The 20,070-nt window shown below is 47.3% G+C and overlaps 1 protein-coding gene and 1 long non-coding RNA gene across 2 annotated transcripts in view; both read right to left on the bottom strand.

Annotated features, from left to right (window-relative positions):
- LOC310665347 overlaps positions 1-20,070 on the bottom strand; it is a 122,193-nt gene that overhangs the window by 95,284 nt on the left and 6,839 nt on the right. The window lies entirely within an intron of this gene.
- On the bottom strand, positions 13,079-19,750 carry MAIP1 (matrix AAA peptidase interacting protein 1). Its single transcript, XM_083413555.1, has 5 exons — positions 19,330-19,750; positions 15,984-16,055; positions 15,220-15,346; positions 14,096-14,246; positions 13,079-13,317 (listed from the first exon to the last, which is right to left on the bottom strand). Exons 1-5 carry the CDS (start codon positions 19,723-19,725, stop codon positions 13,239-13,241), a joined length of 825 nt encoding a protein of 274 aa, XP_083269681.1. The 5' UTR covers positions 19,726-19,750; the 3' UTR covers positions 13,079-13,238.

Here is a 20,070-nt window from a genome sequence, read left to right on the forward strand (position 1 = left end):
GGTTACTGCTGCGGATACATGACCTGACAGTCTGTCTCCAGGCGCTGCAGTCATCTGCAAGGGATTTCCACATGGTAGGGGTTGATACTGTCAGCCTTTATGTTGCCTTCAGAAGTATAAAGGTAAAGGTAAATGGACCCCTGACCATTAGGTCCAGTTGTGACCGATTCTGGGGTTACGGTGCTCATCTTGCTTTATTGGCCGAGGGAGCCGGCATACAGTTTCCGGGTCATGTGGCCAGCATGACTAAGCCACTTCTGGCGAACCAGAGCAGCGCACGGAAATGCCGTTTACCTTCCCGCCGGAGCGGTACCTATTTATCTACTTGCACTTGGACGTGCTTTCGAACTGCTAGGTTGGCAGGAGCAGGGACTGAGCAACGGGAGCTCACTCCGTTGCTGGGATTCAAACTGCTGACCTTCTGATCAGCAAGTCCTAGGCTCTGTGGTTTTAACCCACAGCACCACCAGTGTCCCAGAATTATAGGAAGGACCAAAAGGAGAGGGAGATGCTCTCTTACATCAACAGCACACAAGCGAGAGAAGTAAACATGTTTCTGTGTAGCACCTTTATATTATAGAAGCTCCCCTCTCAGCCCATGTGGCCAAATCACTCAAGTGCTCAATAGATCTCCTGCTCTATGTGAAAAGTGAGTGTGACCTCCTTTCTCTTCTCCTGGGTTCAAGAGGCACTAGAATCAGCACTGGGTGTTGGTTGCGGAATGGCGTAAACAAACACATTGGGGGACATCAATGCCATGGAAGTGGCGCTTTCACCCTGGCTTACAAACACGACAGCCTATGAGGAGGAGGATGCAAATTGTTACTGTTCACATGGTGCATCATCGTATTGTTGTAAACAAAAAATTGCCCTTTTCCCTTATGGGGTATCCAAGAGCCCATATAGAGTCCTTACATAGGTTCCCTATTGGTAGGAGAAAATAACAGAGGCCAACCAGAGAATATTGAGAAGCAGAGCAGCTAGTAAGCTTGATCTTTATTGATCTGTTGCAACAGGGTGCTCCCCTCACCCGCAGGAGAGAGGAGGAACCCAGAAAAATGGTGCGCAAGGCCTTATAAAGACTTTTGAAATTGCCACCCTGTCGATCAAGACCACCCCCAGAAACATTCCACCTACATCACAGAAATTTAAATGTTGTTTTTCTCCTGTCACAGTTTATCTCCTGACTGGCAAGTTACTTGATTGGATTGCCTGGGGAGCCTGGCCATTCTTTTGTAGTGGTAAAATACTTATTTCCTGGGCCAGGTCACAGGCTCACACCTTATTCAAACAGACATATCCTTGAGACAGGATTTGTGAAGGAAAAGACAATGGGGAGGCTTTTCCAGTTTAACCTTGCAGAGAAAGGATTTGGTCAGTTTAGGAATCAAAATGGTTCCAGGTTGGTCTTCCTGTGTTGATCTATGTATGTGCAGTTATGAACATTACCATATATCTAAGACCATAAAATTCCTATCACATTATACAGCCTTTGGCAGTGTGACATGGGAAGAGGGAACAGGCTCCTGTCTGAAGAAACATGCGGCCTAAGTTGCCATGCTTCAAGAACTAACAGATGTTGGGGTAGAGGGCTAAGAAAGGTTAGATGTTTCTTTATTTTTAGGCAGTGCTTTTTTCTGGGGGTACGCAGGGGTACGCATACCCCTGAACATTTTGTGCATCTAAGTCATAGCTGTCAACTTACAGATTTGAAAATAAGGGACCAACAGCCAAAATAAGGGATTTTAGTCAGCCAGTTAAAAGGGACCAGATAACTTTGGAGAGCAGCGCCGGTTTTTAGCCCTTCGTTTCCAGAGGTTGCTGCTCAAGACACCAGCCGATGAAACACTACAATTAAATAACTACAACCAGCAACCACTTTTCGTGCAAAACGAAGTCCAAGCTACGAAGATGCTGCTGCAGTTCTGTATCTTTTCTCTCGTGCTCCATCTGCAGCTCTCAATTCCATGAAGGTGGGGCGGGGGGGGATAGCGCCTGAAGTAAACCCACAGATCAGACCATCTATGCTAGTCTACCACTACAAATCTATGGGAGAAGCGCTTGCAGTCCTTCCCTTGTAGCCCTTGGAACACCTGCCCGTGCCTCCGTCTCCTCTTCCTCCTCTCTCTGAACTGCTTTCTCTATGGTTGCCCTCGCTCTCCTCTCAAGGCTCCTCAGCAATTCATAGGCCATGCCAGGCTGCCCATCTCATCCGGGTCCTTTGGCGGCACAGCTGCAGTGCGGCCTAGCGGGAGCGGCAGTGACGGGCAGAGGGGAGGCCCCAGGCAGAGACGCCAAGTTCAGCGGGCATGAGGAGGATGGTGGCGGAAGGGCCCGGGGCTCCCACCAGTCCCAGCGGGGAGGGGTTCCCGGGGGCAGAGGCTGGTGAGAGGAGGCCGGAGGGGGGCAGACCAGGCAGCCAAGCAACACAGTTGGAACCTCCCTCCTCCTTGGCCGGCAGGGAGGGAGGGAGAGGAGCTGCTTCCTTTGAAACCCAGGAAATTTAAGGGACATCATCAATAAGGGACAGCAGCGGGACACGGCGCTGGGATAAGGGACTGTACCTCCAAATAAGGGACACTTGACAACTATGATCTAAGTTTGGCCTCACTGAGGGGCAGTATTTCAATATGAGTAGGAAAATAAGAGTACCCCTAAACATTAAAAAAAGCACTGTTTTTAGGTGTTTGGGGAATTCTTCAACACATTCAGTGGTTATCTTTCCTAAACAGAGCTTTGTTTTACAGCCCCAAATCTGAGAACCAGTGAGGTTGGCATCCTTCTGGTCTAATCCTTCCCTCCCTGAGCATGGATAGGAGCTAATGGAGATGGATGTGAGCTACTTAGGTTCCGCTTGCTCCGACGATGACGAACATTGGATAATGTGATTCTGCAAAGCAGCCCCTTTTAAAAGGACAGGAGTAAATGATGACTTGCCTCCTTGTTCTGCACACATAGCAGGAAGCGTCCCAGACCTTTCAGCGTGCTGATGGACATTAGAGGAGCTAAACCCCTACCAATCCTGTCAAACAGGAAGGGGCTTCCGCTGACATAGCAAACCTGAACATCAAATACTTAATCTATGAGAACTTAACGAGACAAGGTGTTAGTAAGCATTTGGAATCACAGGTCTCTACATAATCTTAACCAGTAGCCAAGACAACAAGTAGCAAGCGCTATAAAAATAGCCAACTTAACAAACCTTAGCATGGTCCATTAGGGTGATGACGCATTGTATATGAATTTGAATCAACCACCATCTAAATACAGTGGTGCCTCGCAAGACGAAATTAATTCGTTCCGCGAGTTCTTTCGTTGAGCGAGTTTTTCGTGTTGCGAAGCACCACTGCAGTTAACAACAAACAACGGCGGGGAGGGGCGGGGAGAAGCAGGGCAGCTGCCGCAGCCGGTAGCTCGGACTCACCCGCGCCTTGTGGCCACCGCGCGACGCGGCTGCTGGAGGGTGGCGGGGCTCAGGAGCGCGACTCCGGCTGCAACGCTGGCTGCTGGCGGCAGCGGCTCTCAGAGGAGCGTGCGAGGGTGGTGGGCAGCGGCGCGAGGCAGCCGGAAGGTCGGAGGGAGCCGGAGGAGCCGTCAGCCGGAAGATGGGAGTGAGCCGGAGGAGCGGGGAAGCGAGCGTGTGTGCGTGCAGTGACAGTCGCCATGACAGGAGAGGCAGGGCTGTTTCGTCTAGCGAAGCAAGCCCTTAGGAAAATCCGTCTTGCGAAGCACCTCAGAAAACGAAAAACCCTTTCGTCTAGCGAGTTTTTCGTCTTCCGAGGCATTCGTCTTGCAGGGCACCACTGCACTGTGACTGGAACTGATGCAAGATCAATACAGATGTAAAGACTGGAGGATGCCTGAGTCAGGATGTTTCAAATTAAGATGGTTCTATAATAATAATAGGGACGCGGGTGGCGCTGTGGGTAAAAGCCTCAGCGCCTAGGGCTTGCCGATCGAAAGGTCGGCGGTTCGAATCCCTGCGGCGGGGTGCGCTCCCGTCGTTCGCTCCCAGCGCCTGCCAACCTAGCAGTTCGAAAGCACTCTCGGGTGCAAGTAGATAAATAGGGACCGCTTACTAGCGGGAAGGTAAACAGCGTTTCTGTGTGCGGCTCTGGCTCGCCAGAGCAGCGATGTCACGCTGGCCACGTGACCCGGAAGTGTCTTGGGACAGGGCTGGCCCCCGGCCTCTTTGAGTGAGATGGGCGCACAACCCTAGAGTCTGTCAAGACTGGCCCGTACGGGCAGGGGTACCTTTACCTTTACAACAACAACAACAACAACAACAACAACAACAGCAACAACAATAATAATATATTATTTATACCCCGCCCATCTGGCTGAGCTTCCCCAGCCACTCTGGGCGGCTCCCAATCAAATGTTAAAAACAATACAGCATTAAATATTAAAAACTTCCCTGAACAGGGCTGCCTTCAGATGTCTTTTAAAGATAGGATAGCTGCTTATTTCCTTCACATCTGAAGGGAGGGTGCTCTACAGGGTGGGTGCCACTACTGAGAAGGCCCTCTGTCTGGTTCCCTGTAACCTCACTTCTCGCAATGAGGGAACCGCCAGAAGGCCCTCGGCGCTGGATCTCAGTGTCCGGGCTGAATGATGGGGGTGGAGATACTCCTTCAGGTATACAGGACCGAGGCCATTTAGGGCTTTAAAGGTCAGCACCAACACTTTGAATTGTGCTCGGAAATGTACTGGGAGCCAATGCAGATCTCTCAGGACCAGTGTTATGTGGTCCCGGTGGCCAGTCCCAGTCACCAGTCTAGCTGCCGCATTCTGGATTAATTGCAGTTTCCGGGTCACCTTCAAAGGTAGCGCCACGTAGAGCGCATTGCAGTAGTCCAAGCGGGAGATAACTAGAGCATGCACCACTCTGGCGTGTGTGTCTGCGCATGCATGCGCTGAAAACACACAAGTGTAGCATAAGCATAGCCCTTTTACCTTTGTGACAGCAAAGTGTTCAAGAACAGACTTGAGCATGGAAAAACAATTACAGTGGGTGCCGCACGCAAAGAAAGCAGGAAAGTGAACTGCTGAAGTAGACAGGGTGTTGTGAATGAAAGCCTTTAAAAAAAAAATCATAGTAAGTGATCATAAATTCCTGCACAAATACTTTCTCAAACCACAAGAGACAATGCAACGGTGTGGGAGGAAGCTATAACCGCTGCAGATCCTATTTAAGTTTCTCTAGCAGGAATGAATGGAGAGAACAGGGGGGGGGGGGGGACTGCTTAGAACAGATCCCAGAGTCCTGCAAGTAAAGAGATTGTTTTAGCAGTGAAGGAAGAGGCTGGAAGACAGAAAAACACAACGTCTAAATTCATTATCCAAAGCAGTGACTCTTGGGGTGTGTGGTCTGTTCGGAAATCTGTACTAGTGCGTGGCTGCAGTAGGATAGGAGGGAAGAATGAGATCTGATATAATATCAAATTTTGCAGGAGCAAGGTAGTTTTTTTAAGGGACGCGGGTGGTGCTGTGGGTTAAAACCACAGAGCCTAGGACTTGCTGATTAGAAGGTCGGCGGTTTGAATCCCCGGGACGGGGTGAGCTCCCGTTGCTCTGTCCCAACTCCTGCCCACCTAGCAGTTCAAAATCACGTCAAAGTGCAAGTAGATAAATAGGTACCGCTCCAGGGGGAAGGTAAACGGCGTTTCCATGTGCTGCTCTGGTTTGCCACAAGCGGCTTAGTCATGCTGGCCACATGACCCGGAAGCTGTATGCCGGCTCCCTTGGCCAATAAAGCGAGATGAGCACCGCAACCCCAGAGTCGGCCACGACTGGACCTAATGGTCAGGGGTCCCTTTACCTTTACCATTATTGCAAGAGAAGAGCACAAGGTGTGGCTGGTACCCTGTCATACATTTAGGCTGAAGAATGTGAAAGCAAACTGACAGAATACCAGTCAAGGTGAGCTAGAGACATCCCTCTGCAGAGACCCGCTGGGATTCAAATCTGAAAATCACAGGTAAGTAATTAAAGGCTTAAACCACTTTTGCTATAGTGGTTTGGCAATGGATAGTCTAAATGAGAAATACTGCAAAAAGGGATCCAATGGGCCATAGCACATAAAAAGCCCAAATCTGAATCCATAAAAGCCTAATCTGCATACGGTGCATTTACAGGTTGCATTTAGCCACACAGGCTTTCCCCTTTATCAGTCAAAACCTTCAAAGCACCATTTGCTAGTTTAAAGGGTGCTTGCGGGGGTGCAATGTAACGCAGCAGGAAAATTCCATTAAAAACCCAACACCCTCTCCCCGCACAGACTGCCAGCCTTTCTCAGCTCCTCCAAGCAAATGTTACGCCCCTGTTTAAATGTCAGCTTCTCTTAGCTGTGTGACCCTAGATCAACAGTACTGAATGGCAGTAAGCTTCTTGAGAGAGACAACTATCTAGAAGGACAAATTCATTGCAACAGCAATTTTAACCCAGAACAGCCTTATCTGGTAACTGTAAAGAGGCTTGCCCAAACTCTTGGCCCAAAAGGGTCTCATGGTATTTTTGAACCACATTGCTGGGGAAACTGCATTAGGCGATTCTCCCTCTGACATTATAGAATCATAGAGTTGGAAGAGACCACAAGGGCCATCGAGTCCAACCCCCTGCCAAGCAGGAAACACCATCAGAGCACTTCTGACATATGGTTGTCAAGCCTCTGCTTAAAGACCTCCAAAGAAGGAGACTCCACCACACTCCTTGGCAGCAAATTCCACTGTCAAACAGCTCTTACTGCCAGGAAGTTCTTCCTAATGTTTAGGTGGAATCTTCTTTCTTGTAGTTTGGATCCATTGCTCCGTGTCCGCTTCTCTGGAGCCGCAGAAAACAACCTTTCTCCCTCCTCTATGTGACATCCTTTTATATATTTGAACATGGCTATCATATCACCCCTTAACCTCCTCTTCTCCAGGCTAAACATGCCCAGCTCCCTTAGCCGTTCCTCATAAGGCATCATTTCCAGGCCTTTGACCATTTTGGTTGCCCTCCTCTGGACACGTTCCAGTTTGTCAGTGTCCTTCTTGAACTGTGGTGCCCAGAACTGGACACAGTACTCCAGGTGAGGTCTGACCACAGCAGAATACAGGTTAGGTTGTTAGGACAACAACAACAACAACAAATTAGGTTGTTAGGACGACGACAACAACAACAACAACATTTTTACCCTGTCCACCTGACTGGGTTGCCCCAGCCACTCTGGGCAGCTTCCAACATATATAAAAACATAATAAAACATTACACATTAAAAATGGGTGTACACATGGGATCGGCGCTTCATTTGACACATGATCAAAACTGACAATAGCATCCAGCCAGGACATCATTCAGCCTCACTCACTTTGGAAAACCCTGCTCTAGCTTATCCATATTCTTTCTCAGTTTGGCGAGGCTTGGGAGGGTTTCAAGAGGTATTTGTGGCTTTCCACCATGTTCATCTCTAAATCTTTATCAATCATCTTTTAGAAATTCGAGAAATCAGACAGCAGCGCCCTCAGAGGTCCTGAGAACAATGCATATACTAACGTACTGCAGTTGAAAGCTTTTTCCAGTGCCTCTATTCAGGGGTGTATGAAGGGGCGTGCGGGGGGTGCAGACTGCCCCGGTTGCCACCCTGACAGGGGGTGAAAAAAATGGCGGGCTGCACTCGTCACCATGGGGCCTGCAGCATGCACAAGCCATGCGTCTAGGTCCCACAGGCTCTGTGCTGTCCGTCCGCTGCCTCCCCCCAGCTGTAGGGTGGCTGAGGCCCCACTGTGCGCCCTGTCCCTATGGGCGCCGCATCCCGTCCCATATGGGTGCCATGTGCTGTGTCTTCTCCCTATGGGTACCACGCCCCATCCCATATGGGTGCCACGTGCCCTGTCCTTATGGGTGTGACTCTCAAGAGTCTCCTCCAGCACCATAATTCAAAAGCATCAGTTCTTAGGCGATCAGCCTTCTTTATGGTCCAGCTCTCACTTCCATACATCACTACTGGGAAAACCATAGCTTTTACTATACGGACCTTTATTAGTACCACGGGCTAAGAACTTTTCTTCAGGATAAGAACAGAAATTGTGTGGCAGCGGCAGTGGGAGGCCCCATTAGCTAAAGTGGTACTTCAGGTTAAGAACAGTTTCAGGTTAAGAACAGACCTCCGGAAAGAATTAAGTTCTTAACCCGAGGTACCACTGTCCACCATTCAAAGCAACAAAACAGAAAACCTACTTGTTGTAAGACTTTCTACTGCAATCCATTTTGCCTCTGCTGCTTTTCTGTTACATGTGCCTATTTTTACCAGTTGCAAAATCTTATTTTTTCTCCATAATGGTGGTTTATAATTAGGGTTGTGCCATGCTTTTTAAAAATAATAATAATAAAGGTTCTGGTACTTACCATGAAGTTGTTACAGTGAGTGCCACATGTTTAACATTGGCGGGGGGGGGGCAAGTGCCAGTACTGAGTACCCTTGAGTAACCCCAGGGGGGGGGGGAGCACCGGGACTGTGTATCTTGTTTTAATTATTCCACTACTGCAACTTTGGCAAGCACTGAATGTGGTACAGGGCTGGATGCAACAAATAATTAACATAATGCAGTTCTTTGGCTGAATCTATGGCCCAAGTCAATTCTTGGATGGGAGACTATAGAAAACCCTATATAGTACTGAGAAATAGGCTAATAAATGTGTGTTTAATCCCCCCCCCAAAACCCCCCCCCAAATTGTCAATAGTTCCAGCAGTCTTCATTTTATTTTTTAATGGAAAATTATAGTCGTTATGGATGCAAAATAGGCTTCAAAGTGCTGGGGGGTGGGGGGAGGTCGTCAGGAAGGAGGTGAATAGCCCAAGAAGTTCCACTAGTGCTTAGAGGGTAGGATTCTGCTTATTCTACTTTCAGCTATAATAATACCAAAGAAGTAAACAAGGAACAAATCGTTTAATTTGCAAAATTAGAGAGATTATCGCTTTTAATTGGCAGAGATTTGGGATTCATGTTTTCATTTCCTCACTGAGTCATCAAACCATCTGCTGCAGATAAAAAGCATCAGGCTGGGTTCAACCAGAGGAGTATCCTTCCATTTAGGAAAAACTAGCTGTTTGAATAAATCAGCCATTGGCGTTTCAAGTTGCTGGAATAAAATAGTTGGGAGTGGCAACAAAATGTTCTAGCTGTAGAAAAACACTCCCACCTAATGTTTGCAGAAGGGAAGTGCAAAGAATAAGGCCTCTTACACATGTTTTATATAAGGGTTCTTTTTTTCACTTTTTGTTTATGCATTTTTACAACTTATAAATACACTGTACAATATTCATCGCTGTCTCTTATCCTCGGACTTCCCAGTCCATCTCTGCATGGCATTCTAGGTAGTCTTTTGTTGGCTGCATAATCTAATATTCCACCCATTTTCGTCTCCGATCTTCCTTTATTTAATGCTATCTGCTGCTCATATGTTCATTCCTACTTGTAGGTTAAACCGACTCTCATACCCTCTGAGATACTCTTCAAAACACTTCCACTCATTTCTTATCTGTGACTACCGAGAAGACACTCTGCCTGGTTCCATGTAACCTCACTTCTCGCAGTGAGGGAACCGCCAGAAGGCCCTCGGCGCTGGATCTCAGTGTCCGGGCTGAACGATGGGGGTGGAGACGCTCCTTCAGGTATACAGGAAACAGAATGCAGGGCTTTATGAGGCTTTGGCCTGGCCCAGCAAAGCGCTTCTTAGATTCCTTAGTGACATCACAGAATCACATCAAGGTTTTGAAAGCATCACAAACAGTGCCTGCCTCATACGTTGTTTAACCTACCTGTAAAATTAATTCAGGCGGGACGCGGGTGGCGCTGTGGGTTAAAGCCTCAGTGCCTAGGGCTTGCTGATCGAAAGGTCAGCGGTTCGAATCCCCGCGGCGGGGTGCGCTCCCGTTGTTCGGTCCCAGCGCCTGCCAACCTAGCAGTTCGAAAGCACGTCAAAGTGCAAGTAGATAAATAGGGACCGCTTACTAGCGGGAAGGTAAATGGCGTTCCGTGTGCTGCACTGGCTCGCCAGAGCAGCGATGTCACGTTGGCCACGTGACCCGGAAGTGTCTTCGGACAGCGCTGGCCCCCGGCCTCTTGAGTGAGATGGGCGCACAACCCTAGAGTCTGTCAAGACTGGCCCGTACGGGCAGGGGTACCTTTACCTTTTTAAAATTAATTCAAATATTACATAGAGCAAATTCTAATTGATGGGGGGGGGGCGGGAATCATAGGAGACACTGGGTGTTAATGACACTATATTTTTATACAATCATTTCAGCATCAATGTGTTACTCTAATGGGACAAACTTAAAAATAATATAGATTCTTTTCTCCTTAACAATTAGTTGCTGGGTTTGTTTGTTTTTTTAAAACTGTAAGGTCTTTTATGCTTCCTTTAGGTCAAGCTTTCCCAAACTTGAGTCTCCTGCTGTTTTTGCACTACAACTCCCATCATCGTTACCTAGTAGGACCAGTGTTCAGGGATGATGGGGATTGTAGTCAAAAAACAGCTGGAGACCCAAGTTTGGGAAACCCTGCTTTAGATCCTGAAAAGCACTTTGGTTGGAAGATGTTATGAAGGTTTGGTTAATGAAATTGAACAGTTTTGGAGAGAGGCAGTGTAGCCTTATTGGAGTTCACCGATTGGGTCTGCGTTGCTCCCGGACAGGAGGAAGGAAGTCAAATGACACCGAGGGTTGGTTCAGAGAAAGAGTTCTTTATTTCTGCTCTCCGGAGCAGCAGAAATGCACTTGTGTGGTCAGTCCACAGCAAGTCCAAAGAAATGAGACATTTCATGCAGTATATATATCCTCCAGGCACCCTCTCCCCCTTCCCCAGGAATCCAGCCACGTCAGCTTGTACACGCAGGTTGACATCACAGATGTCACTCTTAACCATAAAAGGGTATTCCTTCCTATACTTCTGACCATAAAAGGATCTTCCTGTTCCTACTCTTATCTTGGAGCAAGAGGTCACCATCTCCAAGAACACCCTCTGGCATTGTTCCCAGACTAGGTCTGTGCGTCTTTTGTGGTTGGGATATAAGATAAGGCACAGATGTGTCTTCCCTGTTCTACTGGTACAGTCAAGGCCATCCTTGCTGTCACAAACTGATAAAGGAGAGGGCTCTGAGCATTTGTTTATACAGCTGGGTTTTGGCTCAAGAGCTCAAGTTAAAGCATTTTAGCTAAGGAAAAATAGGGATTTTGGTGCAGTTTAAAACTGCCTGCGCAGTCAGTTTTGGGTTTGGGAAACCCATCCCTTCAACAGTAGTTCAGATACTTAATTGGGGTGAGCAGCCCTACTTAATGAGACAGCATAATCACTGGCCTGGTCCACACCCTGCAAGCATACATAAGATGTGTTTTGGGTTATGCAGTTATCATGTCAGATGATATGTCCACCAAGCAGCCCTCTGGAGTCTCAGGCAGAAGAGAGTTTCTTATCACCTGCTACCTAATGTTTTTTAAATCAGGTTTGGGGAACTTTTGGCACTCCAGATATTGCTGAACCATCATTCCTGGCCACTGGCCATGCTTGCTGGGGCTGATGGGAGTTGTTCAGCAACATCTGGAGAGTCAAAGGTCCCCCCCCACTTGTTTTAAATGAAGATTCCAGGGATTCTGCATGCAAATCAGTTTTCCACTGTATTATATTCCCTCTCCAGTAGGTGCGCTAGCTTTCAGATAATGAGAATGATAAAAGTAAGATAGCAGCAGAAAAAGAACCCCACCTACCACCCCAAATTGGTAGGCATTTTGGGAAAGCAGTCTCTAGGTCATTTGTTAACAGTTTAGCCTCCTCCAACAGCTTACTAGAATGCCATTCATATGAATGTATTGTCCGATGCTGGCAGGCACTATCAATGGCGATATATATTTGTGGCTTATGGGAAGAGTCAGGGCACCCATTTATCATGGCTGATGTTGACATAACACCCTCAGTGATTCTTCCATGAGTGCCTAAGCCGCCAGATTATGGTCAGCATTAGAAAGGAGCAGGTCATTGTAGGAGGAATGAGAAGTCACAGAACATGTTTTGCCAATGAGGCAGTCTAGTCTGATGTGGAGTTAATATATGCCTAACCTTCCATATAGGTTCAGAGTTTAAATCCTTCCACAGTCATACAGGCAATACCAAAATTGAAATATGACTGTGGACTTCATTGCTGAATTAGTCAGGAGCTAAAAAATAGATGCCTTCTCAGTAGGGTGAGATAATAGTCACTTATAAGCTCTCTGGTAGAAAACACACTTTGCATGTATAAGGATCCAGATCTCTCCACAATCACATTGAGCTCATCGAACCAAGCCTATAGTAGCCCTTTCTTCCTACCCTTTAATGTACCTCACCTTAAGAGATGGGGGGGAAAGGGCAGTGAAGGAAGAGAGCTTATCACAAAGCTTAACTTGCTGTATAATCGCAAGTTATAAAGCATCTTTTCTTTCACAGTGGAATGCTACAGATGAGATAGGCCAGGCATGTCCAAAGTCCATTTCGGGGGCTGGTCAGTTTAATCTGGCCCCTGTGGCAGTTTATTTCCTGGGGTAAAATCCCAAAAAAAACCCCTCAAATCCCCCCAAAAACCTCAACAACTTCAATCCTAAAGAAAGCTCAACATCTTCAGGGTAAAATCAACAACTTCAATCCTTTGGTTGGCCCTCATGGTACTTTACTTCATAAAATCTGGCCCTCTTTGAACAAAGTTTGGACACCACTGAGACAAGCTGTAAATTAGTTCTAATGTTCCTGAAAAACCAAGATTTTTGTCTGTATCCATTATGTAACTTCTACTTTCGGTGACACATAAAACATGAAGTTTGGAACTCACTTCTCTCCTTTCCTTATTGTGCACCCCCCACCCCGAAGAAAAAAGCATTTGAACAGATCATTGGGGGGGGGGGGGGGGGAACAAGACATTCAGTTATGAACTGCCAGACGATGCATCCCTTTTTTTCAAATTTACACCAATATTTCTCAGCACAACCACTTAGAATGCTTCGTATTGAAAGTGACTTCGAATGATGCTTTCAACGGTGGGCAAAGAACACATCTGTGAAGTTTCCAAGTCTGCTGAAAAAGATTTTATTTTTATGCTTTGGAGCAAGACTGTGTTCCGGTAATCGAGAAGTACAAAAGCAGTCCACAAAAGATTGTGGCACACAAATCTTGAGATGTCTTCTGATATGCCAGAATATTAATAACTGTCTATGAAAGTGTCCAGTCAATTCATTCTAATAGCTTTGGATGCTCAATCCTTGTAATTGTCCAGTCTGGTTTCACACCTTGTGTAAATTCTCTTCGAAATCTTGAGGTGGGGGGGGGGGGGGGAGAAAGAACAGAAATAAGAGTCTGTAACACAGGCCAAGCAGTAAAATGTTCCGAAATCCTTTATAAAGCTTTTAGTGTTGTAGCAAATCCAATACTGAACTGACGGATAAAGTATCGTTTGGCAATGTAATGATAGGCTCAAACTTGGCTGCTTAATCCCAGTGGGTTTTATTCAATGTAGAAATAAGGCAAATATTCCACCAGCACAAGGTTATCTCCTTGCAAAAGGAAACATTTCCCTACTCTTCTCCCCCTGTACTCCTGATAATCTGTTTTGGGTTCCCCCCAACCCTCTGGAGCAGATTTTGGGATTGTGTGGGGTGCAGAGAAAGTCCAATGGTTCTTCCACTCTCATAATTTTTTTATTTAGCTGGATACTTCCCAATGGTACAACAAATGTTGGGACAATAAACCAATCAAATCTTAATCTTTCTGTATCGATACTTTAGGAGACCTGTTAAAACATTCTCTCTTTTGCAGGAGTTTAATGTACCTATTCCTGGCCTCGACTTTTCACATTTATGTATTATTCACAATTATAAGTGCATAAATTCGATTATCTTCTTCATCCCCCACACCCACCTTACTGTTGCTCACATTTCAGGAGAGAAAATAGTCAACTAAGTGGCTTTCTCACAATGGCATGGTTGTTGTTTTTTCCAAGAAAGTCCACTAAAATGCACTGATTTGATGGGAGTTTCTTTATACACAGAGCACAATGCTGTGGCCACGTAGAAAACCAAGGATGTGCTTACTCATAATTTGCTGTTAAAAGACGCTTCGTTTCCTGTGAAGTTTCGTCTCCAAACACGACCTGGAATATTTTGGTTCCATCTGGAGTCTCATCAGGGAGGTCTGCACTCGTCAGATACCAGAAACGCATCAGGATGCTAACAAACTTTCTTCCTGTTTTCAAGATAAACAGAGTATTAGAAGAGGAAATACGATTCTACAGCTTGATAAGTGGATTGGTACAAAAAGGATGGAGCAGAAAGATTTTAAGAACAAACACACACATACAGCCTAATTTGGAAGGCTATTATACACCTACTGCAGCTTTCAAGGAGGTGAGGAAGGTGGTGGGACAAGAGATTGTTGATGGAGAAAGGATGTTACTTCCACTCAGCTATTCAAAGGTTCTTAATCAGCTTAAAGATTTTAGGTCGGGCTTCCTCAACCTTGGCCCACCAGATGTTTTGAGACTACAATTCCCAGCATCCCTGACCACTGGTCCTGCTAGCTAGGGATCATGGGAGTTGTAGGCCAAAAACATCTGGAGGGCCAAGGTTGAGGAAGCCTGCTTTAGGTCTTTGTCCACTCAAAAACTGCCATGCCAAAGAGAGAATGAGCCCCATGCTTAATACAGTGGAAGTTATTACTAAAGGTAAAGGGACCCCTGACCATTAGGTCCAGTCGTGACCGACTCTGGGGTTGCGGCGCTCATCTCGCTTTATTGGCCGAGGGAGCCGGCGTACAGCTTCCGGGTCATGTGGCCAGCATAACTAAGCCGCTTCTGGCGAACCAGAGCAGCGCACAGAAACGCCGTTAACCTTCCCGCCGGAGCGGTACCTATTTATCTACTTGCACTTTGATATGCTTTCGAACTGCTAGGTTGGCAGGAGCAGGGACCGAGCAACGGGAGCTCACCCCGTCGCGGGGATTCAAACCGCTGACCTTCTGATCGGCAAGTCCTAGGCTCTATGGTTTAACCCACAGCACCACCAGTGTCCCCCTAGTGGCATAGAAGCCCTTAATATTATTAATGTTAGCATCAGACTGAAGAAAAGTACTTTGAACAGTATCACAGACAACGGATGATAAGTGTTTCCCAAAAGTGGCCAAAGGATTTAAAGTACAGCATTCTGAACCAGTTGCATACCACTGTCATCATAGTAAATGCCAACATCTCCTGCTGTTGTGTACATTATTTCATCCACGTCAGCAGCTAGGGCACTTCTGTGGCTTTCAGAAAGTGAAGAAAGCTTCTCCTTCAGCACCTGCAGCATCTGATTGAGAAGGGATCATTGTTAACACATCTACAGAATGGCAGGATCTCCAAAGATGTGCTCTATAGGGAGCTGAGTTTGGGCACCAGGCACACTCCTTTTCACAAGGTGCTTAACTGAGAGATTCAGGTCTCACAACTTAGTCCCTCCATAAAGGTTACAGTCTCTAACTTGGGAGCTTTCCCCCCCATGAGTGGCTGGTGGTGGAGATAGCTCACTGATGAGGGGAGAGGTACTCTGCATGTGTTCATAGATGGGCTTCCTAGTAGTACTACATCTTCCAGGAATGAGCTTTCCCACTGAAAGAGCAATGGACCTGTGCTTCTTTAAGAGATGGCAGTAGAACTGAAGGAGTTAAATGGGGGGGGGGGGGGCGACTGAAGAAATAATGAAGAGAGTACGTAGTGGCAGTGAGTAGGTTATAAACTGCAGGACACAGGAGGATACAGCCTGCTTTCTGTTACCAGAAGCTCAGGTGCTAAACCCAGTTTTTTGAGGTGCCAGTTGCTATTCCTGCTTAAGCAGTAGATGGGGGTAAATATGACCCAAATAATGTATTCTAGTCTTGGTCTACTACGTCAGCTTAAGGAACAATGGATATATCAGTTTCACCATAACAATTGAAATAAACATTTACCTCTTTTGATACAAGCTCCTCCAGTAGATCATATTTACACTGAGAAATTAGCCTTGAAACAAGAGCAAAAGCCTAGAAGACAGGACACACAAACAAATATCATTTTTTTGCTCCGAAGTAAATTCACAGTATTCTCTCTGTGTATTAAGTACATATTATGCCTCACAAATCGATGTGCTCTTGTTGTTCAGCTATATTCCCAAACAAAGCAACGGCAAACAGGGAGTGGTAGTTATTTTATGCTCAGTTGCCTAGACTGCTTAATGGTGTCCTGTTTGTGCAACTTGAAAACGGACTCAAATGATGGATAGTGCCAGAGAAAAGGAGGAAGGGCTCTCCTACCCAACCAAGAGGTAGTGCAGTAGAAAAAGGATCAATAGAGAAGAATTTCAAGCAACTGGGAAATCAGAGTTAGGGATGCCACCTTTCTTTCTTAGCTGGATTGATGTACCTTTAACAGTATCCTGAAAACTAAGGAATGGCATAGTCACTGCAGTCTTCATCACTAGACTTTTGGAGTAGTTGTGGTAGGGAGGCAGGGAAAGAGAGGTAGGATCCTGTTGCATCAGACCAAGGATTCATCTAATTCAACACCCATCACTGTTTTTCCTTGGCATCTAATACTCAAAGCAATACAGTCCATGTGCCCAGAGGGGCCATTTAGTTATCACTGGTACCCTCCATGGATTTCACTTGTAAGAGACTCACACTTAACAACTTGCCACATGTAACCAGGAATGAGTGGGCTGCTAGGTGGAAGTAGCATAGTTTTCTCATTATTCCCTTGGCTTCCACAGTAACTGAAGAGAAAGTGGAACCACAACCAGCAGTGAAACCGAGCAGGCTGGCGAAAGTGGGCAGGGCTGTTGCATCCTTCCTCCACCACTTTATCTGATATAAGATAATTTCACTTCTTTACCTTACTAGGTAATTGTAATCTCTTTTTAATGTTTTAACTTTTGTAATGTTTTAATGTATGGTTGTAATTGATTTTATTGTTTTATCATTTTGGTAAACCACTTCGTTCTTGTTTTTGTACAACTGAGCAGGATATAAAATAAATAACTAATAAATATAAATAATAAATAATAAATATAAAAATAAATAACAACACTAGCTTGCTAAAATGCTTGCCACTTGGATTTTCATGCTAGGCAGGGGAGGGGGATAGGCTACCTTTCCTCTGCAGACAGCATAAAAAAACAAGCTACTTCAGTAGTTGCTGGTTTTGAAACAGGACAGGCCAGTAACCCCTGTGGGCTCATTTGCAAGGTTGCCTTTTTCGTCAAGAAGTCAGAGCTTGGGCAGCTTCACCCGTCGAATTTCTGCCTTAGCTCAATCAATAAGAGCATGAGACACTTAATCACAGGGTTGTGGGTTCAAGCCCCACAGCGGGCAAAAGATTCCTGCATTTCAGGCGGTTGGACTAGATGACCCTCGTGGTCGCTTCCAACCCTACAGTTTTATACTTTTTATGCTTTGCTGTGTCAAGGAGGCCCAATGGCATGATACGAGGACACTGTACCATGTGTAAAAAAAGGTAAAGATAAAGGACCCATGGATGGTTACGTCCGGTCAAAGTTGACTATGGGGCTGCAGTGCTCATGTTGCTTCTCAGGTCAAAGGAGCCAATGTTTGCCCGCAGACTTCTTTCCAGATCACGTGGCCAGCATGACTAAACCGCTTCTGGCAGAACGGGACACCGTGATGGAAACCAGAGCGCATGGAAATGCCGCTTACCTTCCCGCCGCAGTGGTACCTATTTATCTACTTGCACTGGCGTGCTTTCGAACTGCTAGGTTGGCAGAAGCTGGGACAAAGCAACAGGAGCTCATCCTGTCATGTGGATTCGAACTGCTGACCTTCCAATCGGCAAGCCCAAGAGACTCAGTGGTTTAGACCACAGAACCACCAGGGTCCCTAGTGAACCATGAATGGTATAAATGTAGCATAAACACTGACAACTGGGAAACACTGGCCTGCGAGGGCTCCAATTGTAGAATAGCCTCTACCAAAGGTGTCATGGACTTTGAAGACGCTCGACCTCAGGACGAAAGGGAGAAATGTGCTAAGAGGAAGGCAGGTTTGGCAATCCCTCACCGTGATCAACTCTTGTCTGGAAACCTATGTCCCCACTGTGGAAAGACGTGCGGATCCAGAATTGGCCTCTGCAGTCACGGACTCACACCGTGTTCATGGAAGACAACCTTACTCGGCTACAAGTGATTGCCAAAGAAGAAGAAAGACAAGGTCGCCATAACCCAGGGTTGACCCAATACATTTTGGCGCCTGAGGCGGATCCCAAAATGACACCCCCTTCCTGCCAGAAAAGAAGGGGTGAGGGAAGATCTGCATCAGAGAAAAGCTGGGCCATATTTAGGTTTGATGAGGCCCCAAGCTACTGAAGGTAATGGGGCCCTTTATATAGCCAGCTGTCCTTTGTCAACAACAAATTGACTGTTTTTTGTGTTGAATATATGCTATATGGTAATTCATGGACTTAACAGGTATCCAAAATAATTTGAACATAACAAATAGGAGCCTACACAACGCACAACACTGTTACTGTATGTAGGTTTTATTTTTTATCTTATATTTTGGAAAATATAATTTTCCAAATAATTTCCATATAATATTCCAAAAAATACAGTTTTTTGTCCTTTAATTTTTGGGGGGACTCCAAGAGAGTGGAATGCGGGTGGTTCATGGGACGTAGGTGGCGCTGTGGGTTAAACCACAGAGCCTAGGATCTGCCGACAGAAGGTTGGCGGTCAGAATCCCTGTGATGGGGTGAGCTCCCGTTGCTCTGTCCCAACTCCTGCCAAACTAGCAGTTCGAAAGCACGTCCCGTGGGAAGGTAAACGGTGTTTCCGTCCGCTGCTTTGGTTCGCCAGAAGTGGCTTAGTCATGCTGGCCACATGACCCGAAAGCTGTACACCGGCTCCCTTGGCCAATAAAGTGAGATGAGCGCCGCAACCCCAGAGTCGGCCACGACTGGACTTAATGGTCAGGGGTCCCTTTACCTTTACTTAAGAGAGTGCGGGCCTAAGCTATAGCTTGTTTAGCTTATACAGTGGTACCTCGGGTTAAGTATGGAGCACGATTTCTGTTCTTATCCTGAAGCAAAGTTCTTAACCCGAGGTACTATTTCTGGGTTAGTGGAGTCTGTAACCTGAAGCGTATGTAACCTGAAGCGTATGTAACCTGAGGTACTACTGTAGTAAAATCCGGCACTGGCAAGGGCCGATGGGGAGAAAGACGTGATATGGGGCTCTGCTGCCCCGTGGATCCTGACCCCCTGAGGCGGCCCTTCTTCCCTCGGCTCCTGCCCAAAGCCCCTCCTCACCTGCTTGGCCCCTTCCGTGAACTCGTGGATGCTGAACTCCTGGTCGAAGTAGGCGCGGACGAGGAAGAAGTAGAGGCGGGTGCGGAGCCACATGAGCGGGTTGGGCACACCGACCACCACCACGCCGGCCTTCCGCCGCCCGCCGGGCTCGGGGCCGCCGCTGCAGGGGCGCGCAGGGGCCATGGGCAAGCGGGGCGGCGGCGGCGCCGCAAGGGCGGCCCGGCGGGGAGAGGGAGGCCGCGGGAACCCGGCCCGGCCGGGCTTGGCCTGGTCCGCCGCCGGGAGCAGGAAGTACCGGCGCGGGTGGGCCGCGGGGACCCGCAGGGCCCACGGACAGCGGCTGCGGGAGGCGCCCACGGGCAGCGCCATCGCTCCCCGCCTCAGCCCTCCCGTCATCCCGCGGGAGTCCGGCCGCGAAAGGGGTCCGGGCGGAGCGAGAGAGCGCCGGGAGGAAGGTTCCGCCGGGAGGAAGGTTCCGGGCAACTCCCCTCGCCGCTCCTTCAGCGCCTTAGGACCGAGCCATAGAAGCGTCGGAAGGGACCATCTCACCCCAAAACCCTCGCAACGCAGGGATCTTGTAGTCCAAACTCCTACGGTTTACGGACTACAGTCCCCGAGCACTGGTCTTGCTCGCTAGGGATGATGGGAGTTGTAGTAAAAATAAAAAAAAAAGCCGCCGCCGCACACCCAAGCTTGGGATCATGCTCTGCCGCAGGGTTTCCCAAACTTGGGTCTCCAGCT

Source organism: Podarcis tiliguerta (assembly GCF_965153285.1).
Source record: "Podarcis tiliguerta genome assembly, chromosome: 1".
Lineage (NCBI taxonomy): Eukaryota > Metazoa > Chordata > Lepidosauria > Squamata > Lacertidae > Podarcis > Podarcis tiliguerta.